The 17,261-nt window shown below is 50.0% G+C and overlaps 3 protein-coding genes across 3 annotated transcripts in view; 2 read left to right on the top strand and 1 right to left on the bottom strand.

The window, feature by feature from the left end:
* The window catches only part of CIB3 (calcium and integrin binding family member 3), a 6,377-nt gene extending 2,328 nt beyond the window's left edge, over positions 1-4,049 (bottom strand). Inside the window, exons 1-4 of the mRNA XM_023534572.1 lie at positions 3,974-4,049; positions 3,375-3,459; positions 1,951-2,062; positions 839-986 (exon numbers count right to left, since the gene is read on the bottom strand). Coding sequence (XP_023390340.1) covers positions 839-986; positions 1,951-2,062; positions 3,375-3,459; positions 3,974-4,049 — 421 coding nt within the window. The remainder of the gene's footprint in view (positions 1-838; positions 987-1,950; positions 2,063-3,374; positions 3,460-3,973) is intronic.
* A 1,885-nt stretch (positions 4,050-5,934) lies between these two features.
* On the top strand, positions 5,935-11,671 carry FAM32A (family with sequence similarity 32 member A). Its single transcript, XM_011366890.2, has 4 exons — positions 5,935-6,155; positions 6,273-6,414; positions 10,180-10,233; positions 10,537-11,671. Exons 1-4 carry the CDS (start codon positions 6,082-6,084, stop codon positions 10,603-10,605), a joined length of 339 nt encoding a protein of 112 aa, XP_011365192.1. The 5' UTR covers positions 5,935-6,081; the 3' UTR covers positions 10,606-11,671.
* A 2,101-nt stretch (positions 11,672-13,772) lies between these two features.
* Positions 13,773-17,261, top strand: part of AP1M1 (adaptor related protein complex 1 mu 1 subunit) — a 28,503-nt gene continuing 25,014 nt past the window's right edge. The window contains exon 1 of the mRNA XM_011366889.2: positions 13,773-13,976. Coding sequence (XP_011365191.1) covers positions 13,935-13,976 — 42 coding nt within the window. The 5' untranslated portion in view covers positions 13,773-13,934. The remainder of the gene's footprint in view (positions 13,977-17,261) is intronic.

Raw genomic sequence — 17,261 nt, 5'->3', positions numbered from 1 at the left:
TGTTAAAGTCTGCGTAGTAGGATGGATGGGGATGTTGGGTGGACAGACAATAGGTGACAGGTAGGCTGGGGGAGCGTGGGCCCATCTTGTCCCCATGTCACAGAGGAGGAAAATGAGACACTCGGGGCACCCAAGACCCTGGGGGGAAAAACTGGGTCTTGCTTGTGAATTAGGCAGGGACAAATTCATTCATTCATTCATTCATTCATTCAATGAGTATTTATCGAGCACCTACTATGATAAATTTGTCATTCATTCACTCACTCAACAAGTTGTGTGCCAGGCACTGTGAAACATTTTCATTCACTCATTTAACGAGTATTTATTGAGCATCTACTATGTGCCAGGCACAGGAGAAAGATGATGAACCAAACAGATACTGTCGCTACCCTGGATTATCTCAGAGAGAAAGTCAATAAGAAGTGAACAGATCAATGAATAAGAAATTAAGCGGCACTTCTCTGTGTTAGAAGAGATATAGGATGGGGCGGGTGGAGAATGACTGGAAGCAGGAGCTACTTTTGACCTAGACTTCAAGAAGCCAGGGGAAAGGTGTTCTGGGCAGAGGATACAGTGGAGGCAAAGGCCCAGAGGCAGAAAGAGTTTGGTGTGTTGGAGGAAGAATGAGGCCAATGTGAGCAAATACAGTGAGCAATTGAGTGAATAGAGTGAGCAAAGAGATGAGGTCAGGAGGTAAGGGGTAGGGTGGAGGACAGGGCAAAGCTGGGCCTCAAAGCCCTTGGGGAGACGTTGTGACAGCAGGGCAGTTCCTAGTCTTGGGCCTGGTCTTGTTCCCACTCCCTGCCCCACACTCCCCCACCCTGGGCCTTATAAGCACCATAGATTTTAAAAGCATAGTAGCCTTTGAGGTCACGAGGAGCCATTTCACTCATCACAGAAAACATGTCCAGGAAGTTGTCCAAGGTCATGTGGCCGTCCCCATCTTCAGAGAAGACCTGGGTGATCCTCTGGCGAAATGGGTTGTCCTGGGAACAGGAAGCAGGGAGGTCATCTCTGACCAGGGTCTTGGGGGCTCCACGTGGTCTCACTCTCAGCATCCACATTCCTGGGAACCTCTAAGTACCCCCCTCCCAGACTCCTCCCTCCCATGATCCTTGAATAGGACTTCAGGCAACTCTACTCTCTGTCCCCATGGTCTGCTTGGTGTTGACCCGCTTCTAGCTACAGAGGCAGCCACATGACCTGGGTGAGGCCAATCAGAGAGTTGCTTTCACCTGGCAACCGTGATTGGCTCTGGGATAGGTACGTGACTCAAACTGGCCAATTGAAGGCTGCTCTGGGATGTTTTTTGAAAAATTGAAATGGAGAGAGTTACATTCTGCTGGTTGCAGAGCTGACAAGAAAAAATCTGGGGCCACCGAGGGTTCCCTTTACTACCTCAAGAGAACAGGCTGCCTGAGACTAAAGCCTCTTCCTGGGAGGAGCTAAAAGATGGAGATTCCTGAGCACATCCTCAGAGACCCTGGTTTCAGCCATACCTGATGCTGTCCTTGCCCCTGGATTTTTAGCTCATGTGATCTATTCTGTCCCTCTTGAATGACGTTTATGTCCCTTGTGATACAATAATCTCTGTGCACAGTCACTCACTCTACAAGTACTCTTTGGAGACACAAACTACCTATCAAACATCCAGCCAAGAAGAATGTGCATTTAGCAACTCCTACTATGAAAAGAACTCACGTTCCCTGAGTACTTGCCGTGCAACAGGCCCTGTGCTAAGTCCTTTACCTGCATTATCTCATCTCGTCCTCCCAACAACCCAGGGTTTGAATCCTGTCTCTGTCACATCCTGGCTGTGTGGTTATGAACGAGTGTCTTAACCTCTCTGAACTTCGGTTTTTTCATCTGTAAAATGCAGCACTCACTTCATAGAAATACAGCAAGGAACATCGCTATTACTTCCCCACCTCCCCCACGGCCCAGGCACACCTTCAGCTCAGGCATCCTGCTGATGAGCTCGTAGGGCACCTTCACATCAGGGGAGCTGGTATAGTCAAGGGGGACGAGCTGGGGGGCCAGGTCCTGGTAGCGATAGAAGAGCCTGGTGTAGGGAGGAAAATGCTGGGAAGGGCTTGAAGATGGAGGGGAGGGGACTCGTCCCTCCTCTCCCACTCTCACAGCTGCTCACTCCATACTGAAAGATGTTAGGTCCCTGGGAGCTATCGGCCCTGGGCCCAGCCTTCAGGTACACAGAGCCACACACAGGCACCCCTATCTCTTTGGGGGCAAGGTTAACATAAAGAGACAGCCCAGAGCCTGGGGAGACCAGAGTGGGGGAAGCAAGCCAGGGAAGGAGAAGGACGTCTTGAAAGAGGGGGCATTGGTCCTGGGCTTTGAAGCATGAGTAGGAGCTCATTAGGTAAATGATCTTGGCAAAAGGGAGAGTGCTTAAGGCAAGGTCATTTCACAATGACCCGAGACAACTTATGAATCTCTGGACATCACATTATCGGCAAGACCATGCCTCTAAAGATCCCATCCTCACATTTTCCTTCTCTCCCTCTATTATGGGAAGCAGGGTTCCCTCAATGGGGCACAACAAAGACAAAAGCTAATATTCAAGTTTTTCGATAAGGTGACTGAAAGACATTTGGAAAACACCAAAAGCCATACTATCACTACCTTGATAGGGAAACCAGCTCTCAACTCTGATGCTCTCACCTGGTGACACTATACCTTCATTGGAGCATGCTGAGCAGCAGTCTTGTAGAGACCATCCTTGATGAGTCAGAGATCCCTAAGCTGCTAGGGACTGTCTTGGAAGGAGACAGGAACCCTTGGGTCCTATGGTGACTAGTAAAGTAACTCAAGGAGCGGGTATCTGAAATTCAGTCTTGACCACCCAGTTCCCTATATGGGTCCCTTTAGGGAATAGCCTGAGTTTCTGTATGGCCTTGGGCAAGTCTCTCTTCTCCTCTGAGCCTTAGTCAGCCTGTCTGACAAGTGAGAAGCTTGGGACAGACGAAATGTCCGCCCTCAAACTCCTTGGGATTCAGCCCATCTGCAGAGCCAGGGTCAGCCTTCCCTGTCCAAGCCTCAGTTTCTCCATCAGTAATTCGATCATCATGGCCAGGGTGACCCTGCAAGCTGTTTTCACCCAGACAATGGGGCTCACTGGTGAAAGGTGTGCCCATCAATAATGGATGTCCTGTGCCCACACAATTGGGCCCTTGGCCCCGATCACTCTGCAGCCGAACCCTGGGCTGCTTGGGTTTCATGGCTCCAAGTTCCTGGGTCAGAGACTCTGGACAATGGCTCCATAGGCTGAGTAATGATGTGGGATACCCAACCATGGCTGTCTCGCTCACACCAGGAACTTGAAGCAGCCTCAGGGTACCTGCCTTTATCCTTACCTTAATGCCAACCCCACAGTCCAGAGCTGGCTCTGTACTCTGCCCCTGGGCTCCCAGCCTCCAGTCCCGGACTCTTCACATTGGCCTTGGGGGCGGGGGCAGGGGTGGTCCTTCTAACATGCTGATCTGTTTCTGTCCTGCTCACATGCTCTCCATGACTCCCTGCCATCCTTAGGAGAAAGCCCAAGCTCATGAGCCTAGAGCATGACAACATGATGAGATGTGACTTCTCAGACTTCCCATCTCTGTCTCTATCCACTGACCGTTAGCTCTCTAACTTCCATGAAGCGCTGGGACTTGTCAAATTACAAATATCCTCTAGCACCGTATAGAAAGTTCTGTCCAGGTCTTCCCCCCCGTTCTCCCCAGACTGACCTCATGATTTCTTTCCTTGTGAAGAAGGTACAGTCCTGCAGAGAGAGATGTCGGCTTAACGCAGACCCTGCCCAAGGGCCTCCTTCCTCTCCCCTCCACCCCACACTCATCTCTGCCAGTGCTGCACACAGAGCTGCACCAGGAACCCTTGCTGACAGCACACCCAGGACCAAGGGAAGCTGTCCCCAGTCCTCATACCAGAAAAACAAAGCTGCCAGACCCACCGAGGGCTCCACCCATCACTCGTACCTGATATGCTTCCAGCTGCTCATGAGTGAAGACTGTCTGCTTGTTGCCCATGGTAAAGGCCACTGCCAGGAACAGGTTCCTGAAGCCCCCAAGTCTCCTCAAGGCCACGCGGTTGCCAGGCTGCCATGCACCAGTGTCTGGGCAAATCTCCCTGCCCTGGCTGTCACCCGCCCACCCGCCCTGTCACCCCCATCCTGGGTGAGACTCAAGTTACAGCCGAGCTCTCTGGCCAACAGTCTGAGTATGTCCATGGCCACCAGGGCAAGGAGAAGGGCTGTGGGAGGTCAAAGAGCCTCAGACAACATCTGCCACCACTAGGTGATCCTGAGGGGAGGGGGTACCTTCCAAAGACAGGTAGGGAGGTATAGAGGCTCCAAGCATACCCCAGCTCAAATGCCTGTTCTCCATCAACTAGCTGTGTGGTCTCAGGAAAGTCACCTGACCTCTCTGAGCCTGGTTTTATAAGATGGAAATTATTTTTTGTACATAGCTCAGAGAGTTGTTCTAAAGATCTAATGAGGTCATTAATGCAATAAAAAGATGGGACTTACTAATCACTGGGCATAAAGTTTCAGTCAAACAAGATGATTAAGCTCTAAGATCTGCTGTACAATATTGTACCTATAGTCAACGTTAATGTACGGTACACTTAAAAATTTAAGAGGATAGATCTCATTTGTGTTCTTACCACAATAAAAGAAAATAACGAAACATGCAGCTATCCTATGGTCCAGCACTCACACTCTTGGGCAGTCCCAGAGAAGTGAAAACTATTTCACACAAAAACCTGTAATAGATGTCTTAATAGCCCCAAATGGGAAACACCCATATGTCCTTTCCTCTTATAACATAAATCATTAATGGGGGTAATATTACTCCAAAAAAGGACAAAAATGGATTCAGGTGAGGACAAAAAATGTTAACTATTTCAATGGTTTCTGGCTCTCCAAAGCAGCTCTATTCATTGGTAAACTTTTCTCATTAAATTAAATTAAAAATAAATTAAAGTGTTTTATTTAGGGGGAGATATGAAAAAAATGTCTTAAAGGTTTATAAAATGATGATGCATTTTTAATGGATGGCTTCATAGTGACCTGATGAAAGCAGGAATGGAACACTCAGCATAGGTTAGATAACAGTTTGTGCCTCAGTTTCCCTACATTTAAAGTCAGGCTGGTTTATGGAATAAGGTGGCTGTGAGAATAAATGAGATGACCCGTATAAATTCATATAAAGTATTAGCTGTTGTTATCATTATTCCCATTTTATGAGGCAAGCTCAGAGACATCAATCCACTTGCTCCAAGGCACACAGTCTCGGAAGAGCCAGAGACAAGCTCCACAGCTGCTGGGTTGACTGGGAAGAACAGCTTTCTCCAGCTGAATCTGTCCTGTCCCTCTCTGAAGAGCTGATTCTGTCATGCACGGCCCCACGAGGAAGCTGGCACAGGCCGTCAGGCCCTATGGTTCTCTTTTGGCACTCTCATCCAATTCTGGAATGCCAAAGGGTGAGCCTATGGCTGGAGAATTGGGCAGTCGCTTGCTTCCCCCTGCAGGTAGAACTGGGAAATGCAGGCACCGAGCCCTCCTTTATCCAGTGTCGTTCAGATTAGGGGGATGCTTGCTTTTTCTCCCGCCTATCCTCCTTCTCCCCCCAAGTCCCGTGGCACAATTTGGTCAACAGTACAAATTAAAATGCATGCTATCCATTGAACGTCCAAAATATGGCGGTAAAAGAGAAAAGGACATCCAAAGGCACGTAAAACACTAAAAAAGACGCTGAGTTTTAAGAAAAGGCGCCTGTCAAATTGTTTTCCCTTGTCTACGGGATCCCAAGGTCGGGGAACCCGGAAGTGGGCGCCAAAGCCGGAAGTGTGGCAGGAGACGGCTTGCAAAGGAGGCGTAGCGCCTGACTTTCCAGGCCCCTCCCGCAACCTGAAAAAGCGGCCCGAGTCCAGATGCCAAGGACGCATGTGCACTGCTTCGCACCGCCACTCAAGACTAAGTGAGGCGGGAGTTCTGCCGGAAGTAGAGTTCTCAAACAGGAAGTGTGGCAGTTTAGGCACTAACTGCTGACAGGCGCCATGGCGGCCTACGAGCAGGTCCAAAAGGGGCCCTTGAAGCTGAAAGGCGTCGCAGAGCTCGGCGTTACCAAGCGGTGAGTCCCAGAAGCCCGCGAGGCCCCATCTTCTGTCCCCTTAAGCCTCTTTCCGAGACCCCGGGCTCTTGTTCTCTGACTCGCCCTCACCCCATCTCCTACCGTCTCCTCTCCCAGGAAGAAGAAAAAGAAGGACAAAGACAAGGCGAAACTCCTGGAAGCGATGGGAACGAGCAAAAAGAACGAAGAGGAGAAGCGGCGCGGCCTGGACAAGCGGACCCCGGCCCAGGCAGCCTTCGAGAAGATGCAGGAGAAGCGGGTGAGGCGGGTGGGGAGGCTGGGGATGCCGCGAGCAGCGGGCTTGGGTCTCCAGCGGGTAGGTGCTTAGGAAGGGCCCGGAGACTCGAAAGCGGTACTGTTCCAGGATGCTCGGAGGAGGGCGAGCGGTCAGAGAAGACCTTAATTCCGGGGAGAAGATGACGAGAGAGGAACAGCTGGGGGAGTTCCGATGACAGGAAGCCCTTCAGGCCTGAGTAGATGACAGAGTTAGAGATGGCGTTGAAAGGAGCCAGAGCCGAGAGTCGGGTTTGGATTCCAGCTTTGTCACTTATTTGCCCTGTGACACTAGGCCAGTAACTTATCTTCTTTCCGTACCTCAGTTTCTTCATCTGTAGGAGTCAGGATAGTACTTTTTCCTAAGCGGGATGGGAACTTTGTAATGCAGGTGAAGCATTTGTCACTAGGTCTGGTATAACATCAATGCTCAGTTGGTGTTAGCTGTTGCTACTAAATGGCTGTGCTCCCTGCTGTAAGTCACCACAAAGTCTGTTTCCATGACGACTTTGTTGGCACATTCAAACATGTTGTTTTTTAAGGCTCTATTAAATTATTTCTCTCGATATTAAACAATAAATGTGTGCAGTGGGGATAGGAGTGGTCAGCGTTAGATAGATAAGCTTATGCTGTGGGGGTGGGAGGGTAACCAGTCTAGGTCAGTGGTTCTCAACTGGAAGCTGTTTTTTCCCTCTACTTCCATCCCCAAGAAGTCATTTGGCAATATTGGGAGACATTTTTCTTTGTCATAACTCAGGCTGGGTGCTGCTGGCTTCTAGTGAGTGTAGGGTCAGGACGCTGTTCAACATCCTATAATGATCGAATTACCGCCCCCTACAGAAAAGAATGATCTGATCCAAAATGTCAGTAGAGCCCAGGCTGAGAAACTCTAACCCAGGACAGGGTGATTTTCTCAAGTGACATTAGGGAAAAGTTTACTCATTGCTCTCAGGCCTAATTCAGTTGTACAAAACAAAACAAAACAAAAGTGAGATGCACTGGCTTTGGTAAGACAGACTTGGGTTCTACTCTGTCTCTATTGCTTGTTGGTGGTGTAACTCTGGGCGAGTTGGCTAACCTCCCACACCTCAGTTTCTTCATCAGTAAAGTAAGGCTGAAGTCCCTACTTCATAAGTTTGTGGTGAGGATTTAACAAGTGAATGCACATAGTCCCTTCCCTAAGAGGCAGGGATGGAGTGTTACTCCTGGAGCAAGCGTGAGGTCGGGGAGAGGCCAGTGCGGCCTACAAGGTGACTAATAATGGCTGCTCAGAGTCAGGCACTAATAGTGGAAGAGATGGAAGGTACCGAGTTTGGGACAGATTTTGAAGGAAGAATAGCGGGATCAGGTGATGGATTGGGTGTGGACTGGGAAAGAAGAATCAAGTATGACCAGGAATTTTGGCAGGAGAAGCTGAGTGAATGAAGGTGCCTTCATTCAGTAGGTGCCTACTGAAAGAGGAAGGACTGCAGGTAAAGCAGGTTTTTAAAGCGGGGGATCAAGACCTTGGTTTTAGAGAAGTAAAGTTTGAGGCGCTTGTTAGAAATACAAGTGGAGAATTCTCGTGGACAGTTTGACTTCTGAATCTGCAGTTTAGTGGAGAGGTCTGGGCCCCAGATAAACATTTGGGAATTGCTATGGGACTGGATGATCTCCTTTGAAGAGATACAGTGACAGAGAAGAGGTCTAAGGTCTGATTTCTGGTGATTAGATGGTGTCAGAAAAGAAACTGCAAAGTATCACGGGAAGGAACAATACCAGGAGAGAGTGTGTGTCCTTAGGAGCCGAGTGGAGAAAGTGTTTAGAGGAAAAGGAAGTGATCAGCCGTGTCATATCCTGCCAAGAGGTCTCTTGGAGTGAGCATTCAGAGCCCATTGTTGGCATTTGAAATGAGGAGGAAGAAAGGCTGATTAAATATAACAGTGTATGTCAACCATAATTTAAAATAATTTAAAAAGAAAGACGGATTAGAGTAGATCCAAGAGAGGGTGGGGAGAGGCAGAGGTGGAGACAAGGAATAAAAATGACTCTTGGGAGTTTTACTGTCAAGGGAAACAGAAAAATGGGCCTGCAGCTGGAAGTGGTAGAAGGTCAAGGGCAAGTTTTTGTTATTAGCATTTAAAACCGGAAGTACTGTTGCAGGTTTTGTCTGACCCACAAGAGAGAGAGATGAGGCAGATGAGAGAGAAGGGAGAAGGTGTGGGCAAAGCTAGGTACAGTTGGTCAGTGCAGATTCCCTTGTGGAAGGTGTTCGATTGAGTATAGCATGAAGGCTGGACAGCTCCTGGCTCTTGGGTGCAGGGCCTTTGGAGTGGGGTGCTGGCCTGGTGGAAAGGGTCAAGGCTTGGGATCTCTAGGCCCATCACCCACTGTGCACTCTGGTCTTAATTTTCTGTATGTGCCATGCGGAGATGATGACAGCACCTAAGACACCCTGTGAACTTGATGCATGGAGTAGGGAGAGGGAAGGCAGAGCCCTACCAAGGGCCTGGCATTGGCGACAGCTGGTCGAGTCAGTTTGGCCCCTTTTTAGGAGACACTAGCCTCATGTGGGCTCATAGCAGCATAAAGAGAGTCAGGAATGGACAGAGTAGACACTTCAGGGGGAGAATCAGCCAGGTGGGAGCTGACTGGGGGCAGAGAGAGATGAGGCAGCAAAGGAGAAGAGGAGCAGGGAGGAGCAGCCAGGTGGTAGCTGACAGTATTATTGCATGTGTCTGCGGTTTGACCGGGCTCAGCTGAGTGGTTCTGCTGACCTTGCTTGGAGTCTGGAGCAGTCCCATGGCAGCTGGGGCTGGAGGCCCAACTGGGCTGGAACATCCAAGATGGCTTTGCCATCACATGTCCACTGCCTTAGTGCTCCTTCTATGGCCTCTCCCCCCACATGTCATTTCATCCTCCCGGTCCTTTCTGTGTAGTAAGGTCATCAGACTTCTGTATGATGGCTGGCTTCCAAGGGCACAAAGCAAAAGGTGCTGGGTCTTCTTAAGGCTTCAGGCCAGCACTGACACTACATTCTGTTAAGTGAACTGAGTCACTGGGCCAGCCCAGAGTCATTGTGGCAGATGACTGTACAAGGCCATGAATACCAGAAAATGCAGTTCTTGGACTTATAGGGGTGCGGAGGGCCACCAAAGTGAGTCAGCAATAGCCAGCCAGCTAGTAGGTATAGAGCCAGGTGCAGCCTCAGGTCTGCCTGGCTCTGCATCCCACGCACTTAACTCTTGCGATCAGGTATTGGGAATGAGGGGTGGAGGCAGTCATGTTGGTGCTGGAGGCATATTCCAGAATCGCTTGTGAAGGTAATTGAATCTTGTAGCCTTCCTGGCACTGTGAGCATCAGGATGGATACTGTCACTGAGGCACCTACTTTGTGTCAGGTCCTTTCTTCATTTGTCATCCTTCCTCCAACCCCATCAGGGACTTCTTTTTCTGCAAAAGGGAGATCCTGTCAGTTGCCCAAGGAAGCTAGAAGCACTGGGAACTTGTATAGTTCCCAGCAGAGTCTACCCAAGTCGGTGCTAGTACATTTCCTGCCACTCAGACCAAAGGGCAGCTGACCTGGGTTTCTGGTGGAATATGTTGTAGCCAAGTGTCCCTGTCTCACGAGCCTGAGTGGACTTGAGGGACCTGAGACCTCCAGCTGTTCTAGGTGTGAGAGCCAGGCTGTCTGGGACTCCCATGTCCCATCCTGTAATGGCCTGGGCTGTGTCGAACATGTGACTCACATGCCTTTCTCTCTTCTCTTCAGCAAATGGAAAGGATCCTGAAGAAAGCATCCAAAACCCACAAGCAAAGGGTAGAGGTAAGTCACATGCCCAGTTGGAGAGGCTCAGCCATGTAGGTCCTTGCTAGGTCTGGAGGCTTGGAGCCTGGCAGAGAAGCCATTGGAGTGTCAGTAGGGGTGGGTGTTTACCCAACCTCCCTGGGGTCATTAAAGGGAGAGGCTGGGGTTCTAGTGGCTGTAAGGCCTGGCAGGGTGGCTTTGCGCAGAGGGGGCTCACTGAGGGGAGACAGGTTATGGAGAAGTGAGGGTGAATGGTGCCACACGTCCCTAGTACCCTGCTTGGCACTTTACTGACATTGGCTTTCTCCTTGGCATCCCCAGGACTTCAACAGACACCTAGACACACTCACGGAGCACTATGACATTCCCAAAGTCAGCTGGACGAAGTAGCTTCCCTGCCTGTGGTATGGAGTGGCACCAAGGAGAAACAGAAGGCCAAGTTGGGTTATGTTTGGTGCCTTTGGTATTTTCTAGAAACATCCTTACACACACACCCTGTGTCTTCTGCTGTGACTTCAAAGCAGTGTCCCCTCATTCCAGAACTTAATTAAAGTTAAGACTGTCCTTTTACCCTATTTTCATTTCTCAATAGCACACTGAAGATGAACCTTCTTGGTTTGGACTGGAAATTATTGAGAGTTTATCCACGGATTAGGGTTATTTCTGTGTAAATACCAATGAACAGTGTTTTTACGCCCAAGTTGCATCTAACTAATTTTCACAGCCAGCCAACTATATTTGCCTGGATGAAACTGACTCCAGAGGAGAAGGAGCTGCAATGTGCAGACCCTCTGGGGCTCTGCGTGGGCTGCCCTTTCAAGCTTCCTCTAGCTGGGGGCTTATGCTGTTCCATCTGGGGCCTGGTGAGGCCACTTACAGCTTTGTGGCCTTCAGACTGCCTCCTCAGCCACTTGGCCAGAGAGAATAACCACCCAATGCAAAGATTGGAACAAATGCCTTGTCCCTCTCTAAGCTGAACGGGTGGCTGGTACACGGCCTGTTCCCCCAAATTCCCCATTCCAGACATGTCCAGTGGGTATTGCCATGGCAGACATGGCCAGTCAAGCACCACATTCTTTGTAATGGAACCCAGATACCGCCTTGCTACCCTCAACCCTGGGCTCCAAACAGCTACCCATGTTTATTCAGAGTTGGCACATAACATGGAACCTGTTTGGCATTCCTGGCCTAAGGACACCTCTGGCTGACGGGACCAGGGCACAGCTCTAGCAGAGACAGACATGGGTGCATTCAGAGGAGGACCTAGGTTCAGTGCCGGATGTTGGGGCCTTCATGTCCCTGTGGCATGAGGATTAGACCGCATATGCTACAGGGAAAAATGGCCTCCGTTGACGCAGATCTGAAAAAGAACAAAGAAGAGGAAGATGTTTAAGTGTTGGGTTTGGGCTGTCATATGTGAATGTAGAATAAAGCAAAAACCAATTATTAAATATAAGTCTGAGTATCTTAATTATAGGCTGTTTATTACCAGAAACACTGCCTTTTGGATTTATTGCACATGAAAAATGTGCGTACTACAAAATGACTATTTGCTTTCAATTTGGAGAAACATGTGACATGTTTCCACCTGTGGTTCAAAACCCACCTGAGACAGATGACATACTCTCATTAGCAGTGGCTCCTTTGGGCAGACTCCCCTTTAGCCTCATGGCAAAAAGTCATATTCAGGGCTTTTCTGTCCATGAGCCTGCAGTTGGGGTCTGTGAGCATGACGTGGTGCTGTGAAGTCAGTATGGTAGAAGATAATACAATTTTCCCTGCCTAGCAGACTACTCCAAAATGGAGTGGCTTAAAACCACAGAATTTCTCTCTCACTATTCTGTGGGTAGGTTGTGCTCAGTCAGATGGTTCTTCTGCTCCATGTGGTGTAGTTTAGTTCACTTGTGTAGCTGGATTGACTTGTCCAGAACCAGAAAGTCCGAGATGGCATCTCATCTGCCAGTCTTTCCCCACATTGGCTATTTCATTGGCCAACACAAGTCACGTCAAATCTAATCTGGGAGAGAACCACCCAAGAGCATCAACACCAGGAGACATGGTTTATTGAGGGCCATCACTGTTAATGGTCTACCACAGTGGCCCTCAAATTCCGCTATATGCATAACAGCAGAATTTGACACTGCCTGGGATAGGGTTTGGTCATTGAGATTTTTTTTTAGAGCTCCCCAGGGACCCTAATATACATACAGCAAAGTTTGAGAAACCCTGATCTACCACAATAAGTATGGTCTTTTCTGAGATATTGCAGAGACTAAATCTGTCTTACATATTAAATATAAATGCCAAGGATGAAATTCAGATGTGACTCCAATTCCTCCACAAAAGGAGAAAAGGTTACAAGTAAATTATGTGTGAAGAGTGTTTACTCTGACAATCCTCTTGGTACTTTGAAATCTTCCTCAAAAGACGTTCTCCCATCCCTTGATAGTGTATTAAAAGTCTAAAACGCCCAGAGCAAGCCTGAAAGGAAATGTTCCATAATGAGAGGTCTCCTCTCCTGGCTGGCTCTTCTTGCCTTATACTTTTTGGCATTTCCTGTTTTTCTTCAGTGAGATGTATAGTTTTGCAATTTTAAAGAGACATATTTTGCTAACTGCCACAAATTGGGCAAAGTATGAGGCTAGGTACAACAGGGTTTCTTACAAGAAAACTGTCAAAAAGCCTCTCTTGGCTGCTTTATGCAAGAATGCTTCTAGCCCAGGATTGACTTAGCAGTCCTCAAATATTCCAGTGTTCTCTGGATTTTCCTGCACTTATATCTTTATCCTAAGCAGAGGTTATATTGCAGAAAGCCATCTTTCAAAACACCAGGTGGAGATAGGAGGGAAGATTAAAAGTCAGAGGCAGGCGGCACAAGTAAATGGTTCTGATACTGTAGGGTTGGGATTCCCCAAACACTGATGGTTCCTTGGCACAGAATACTGGCATTTCTCCACAGCTCAAAAGTTCATAAAAGCAACCAAGGTACCAACCGGTTGATTAATCAGGGGTCACAATTTGCATTACCCACCAGTGACCATTAATTATATAAATAAAACAAGTGTTTTTCGCCCAGGTTCAATGGGGCGTGGTTTTCGGATCATTCCAGGCAATAAGCAAGCACACTTGTTGACCGACGAATGCTGACCGTGACAGGTGACAGAAATGATTATTGATAAGGCTTGATTGCCATTCAGAGAGTTTGTTTGCTTTCTTTCTAAGTAACCACCACCTTAGCCCTCCTCATAAAGCATATCACAATTGGTGACGACGTATTTATTTCTTAGACTCCACCAGAATAGCAGTTCCATAGGGCTGAGCCCTAGGTGGGATCCACCATTGGGATCTCTCACCTAACCTGGCTCGCAGGAGCGAGTTTCCAGCTGCCAAGACCTCGTCGCCCAGCGAGGCAGATAGAGGGTGCCCTGCATCAGCCGGCTCCGCCTGGCCCTGACCCTCTGGGTCTTACTTCCGGGATGCTTTAGCTGGGAGCGGAAAATAAGGTCACACCCGGCGTATTGCGCCGGCGCACACTCCACCCCGCGCCTGCGCATTCCTCACAGCTCCTCCTTCGACCGGACATAACGGTCCGCGCGCGGCTCCGCGGCCCGGAAGTGGAGGCGAACCGTCGTGGGGCGTGCCCGGCCTTACCCAACGCCCGGCAATCCCCGCCGTCGCCGCTGCCGCCTCGGCCCCTGCCGGGGCTTCCCGCAGCCGCCATGTCCGCCAGTGCCGTCTACGTGCTGGACCTGAAGGGCAAGGTACGGAGGGCTCCCCGCCCTCCCCGTTGCCAGGCAACTGGCGGGGACCTCGCCCTTCGGGGGGAACCCTACCCTGTTGCTAGGCAACCAGCCAATGGGACCCACCTTGGTCCTAAGTAAAGAAGCCGATAGGTCTCGCCTGAGGGTCTACCCTGTTGCTAGGTTACCTGGCAGGGGTCTCCGGTTTTCGAGCCCCACCTCGTTGCTAGGTAATTGGCTGCATGACCTAGCTCTTGCTGTGGGCAGGGGCTTCAGGCCTTCGTGGGGGCCGTGGGGAGGGCAGGCCGCAGTCGGCTTCAGAGCCAGGCCCAGAGCCGAGCAGCCGCACGACCCTTGACCGGAGGTGGCAAAGCGTATCGGGGCCAGTGTGCTCTCGAGCCAGTCCCGTCCTCTGGGAGCGCTGCAGCTTCTGTTTATCTGGCTGTTCTGTGTGCCAGTCTGTGTGTGAATTTCTTAACGTTCGTTGTGACATTAAGTTACAAAGATTCGTCGAGGTGGGTGATGGAAGAACCATTTTGCAGAACGGAGAAACTGAGGCACGGAGAGGTTCCATAACCTGCCCATGGTCCCACTGATCACAGAGAAGTGGTAGGTTTAGGAGTCGAGCCCAGAATCATTTGTTCATTCAGCTGATAATTTGAGGAGCACCTCCTAGGTGCCATGCAGGGTGCTACCTTTGGTGAGCAAAATCAGAGTCAGGTGTTTCTGGAGCTCACAGTCTGGTGGGGGAGAGGGACACTTATCTCAAAAAGCACAGATAAATGTAAATTGCAGTGGTTTAGCAGTGAGGACATAATAGAGAGAGTCAAATTCTGCTGGGTGTCAGGGAGGGCTTTCCAGAGGGAGTGACAAGTTGGGCTGAGACATGAAAGAGAAGTCGGACATAGCTAGGACCCAGGTGCCTTTACCAGGGCTATCTGAGAAAGCTGCTTAAAGGAGGGCTCTTGAAGCCTTTCAGAAGTGGGCTGCTGCCTTCCCCCAGTCCATCCTGCTGGGTAGAAGGCAAGTGAGTATCTGGCCTCTTACATCTGGGAACAACAAGAACAGGTCCAACAACATTAAACTTTAAGTCCCACGTAGGTCAGTGAGAGAACTGTGAGTGTTGGGCCTAGGTAGGGTGGGTATTAGTTAGCTTACAAGCAGGGGGAGTGAAAATGAAGCGGCTGCCCCTTTCTGCCCCACTCCCCACCTCCAGCACTTTCCCAGAGTCCTCTGAGTGGGTTGCCTACCTTGAATGCCACCCAGAGTCAACCAGTGAGTCCCAGTGTTGAGCTTCTTTCCTGGCCTTCTTAGAGGCAAGGAAAGACACAGGGCATGCCAGGAGCTAGGTGGATAGTGTTTTCTGAGTCCTGGTAGCACATGTTCTTACTTCCACCCTGGCCACTGTGTCCCCAGAGGTCCCACAGGCTGCCTGTCACAGCTCATGTGTTCCTTCAAATATTTCAGCAGCACCTAGCATACACCAGGCCCTGTGCTGACCATCTCACCGTGACTCTGGAGTTAAGGCTGAGGTCCGAACTCATCTCTGTCACTCAGGGGTGTGACCTTGGGCAAATGCTTTCACTATTCAGAGTCCACAGTCCATGTTAGCCTTCATAGGCCTAGAGGTCTGGCAGGGGAGACACATGGATCCAGATGATCAGATCCAGTTAGCCACAAGGGCATGCACAAGGCCCCGGGTAATTTGATTACCTAACCTCAGTTTTGGCTGGAGATGTGGTTACAAAATGTTTCCTGGAAGAGCTGGAAAGGTGACCAGGTGGCAGTTAGGCAGACAAGGAGGCCTTGCAGGCAGACAAGGAGGCATTGCAATGGGGCCAGGGGATGAGAAACAGCCAAAGTCCTAGAGGATGGCGCCAGGAGGGCTGTGGGTGTTGAAGATCTTCAGACAGGAGAGAAGGCCAGAGGGGACCACTTTGATCCCAGGAAGTAGAAGCCACCACAAGGAGATTGTAGCCTAGGAAAAGCATGGTCAGTTCTGCCTTGTGGGAAGCTCAAGGCCAGCCGCCGGCTTCCCTCCCACCCTCAGCAGCCGTCATGTCATTTATCATTCCACTCTCCACAGACCTCACGTTTCAAAAGTTTGCCTCTTGCACAGACTGCATTTAATCCAAAATAAGGTCATGGCACGTCAAGAGATATATGACCACACGTCCATCTGCTAGCCAGAGCTTCTGATCGCCAAGGAAACCAGCGTGGCCACACAAAGCTGATAGAAATCTCTCCACTACATTTCTCTTTCCTTATCTTTCTTGCTTTTCTCTAGTTTCTGACACCACTACCACTCTCCTCCTCAACAGGCTTCTGCTGGCCTCCAGGTCACTGCACTCTGCCTTTTGTTTGTCTCACAGGCTGCCGGCCCCACCTCTCCTGCCCTTCCCTTGGATGTTGGCCCCTCAGGCTTAGGCCTAGGCATGCCGCCCATACTGTCCTCTCCTCAGACTGGCTTTGATTCATGTCAGTACGCCAGTGACTCAAATTTGTACCACAGTCTAGAGCACTTAATCTGGAAACCCACTGGCCTCCAGGACACAGTGAAGGTCCCACAGCCACCGCAAACTCAGCATCTCCCAAATGAACTCCTCCCACCCCCTAGACCTGCTCTCTCTCTCCATCTTAGCGAGTGACACTGCCATCCATGGGACTGCCATTGTTGAAAACCTGGGCATTATCCTGGCCTTTTTATCACCCCACATTCATTGCACAGACATTTACTGAGCAGCTACCATGGGCCAGGCTCTGTTCTGGACAGTGGGACACAGCTATGAATGAGACGGAAGTGGTCACTGTTCTGTTCTCAGGGAGTGTTAGAGTCTGTAGAAGTGACAGATGATAAACGAGGATACAAATAAATGTATAATGCAGCCATGATGTGGGCAGTGAAGGTGAAGTCAGGTTGGGCATAGATCTCTCAGGGCAAGCAGGAAAGATTTCTTGGAGGAGGTGCCATTTGAACTGAGGCTTGAGAAGTGAGAGGAGCCAGGCCAAGGCATTCTGGGTAGAGGGAATTGCATGTGCAGGGGCCTGAGGCAGGAGCATATGTGGATTGCTCAGAGGCCAGTGAGGGGGCCAGGATGACTGGAGTGGGATGAGCCAGGGGAGCATGGATAGAGAGGGTTTGGAGGGGTTGGGAAGAGCCAGACGGCCATGGGGACAGACTTGCAGTTCATTCGGTGTGAGGGGAGGCTGGGGTAGACAGCAGTTTCAGGGGAGAGACCTGATCTGACTTCTGTTTACGAAGACCCTTCTTGCTCTTTGTGGGGAAGGAATTTTGGGTCAAGAGCA

The sequence above is a fragment of the Pteropus vampyrus genome, unplaced genomic scaffold (genome assembly GCF_000151845.1).
Source record: "Pteropus vampyrus isolate Shadow unplaced genomic scaffold, Pvam_2.0 Scaffold126, whole genome shotgun sequence".
Taxonomy (NCBI): domain Eukaryota; kingdom Metazoa; phylum Chordata; class Mammalia; order Chiroptera; family Pteropodidae; genus Pteropus; species Pteropus vampyrus.
The sequence above is the reverse complement of the archived record's forward strand: the minus strand, read 5'-3'. Positions and strand labels throughout refer to the sequence as shown.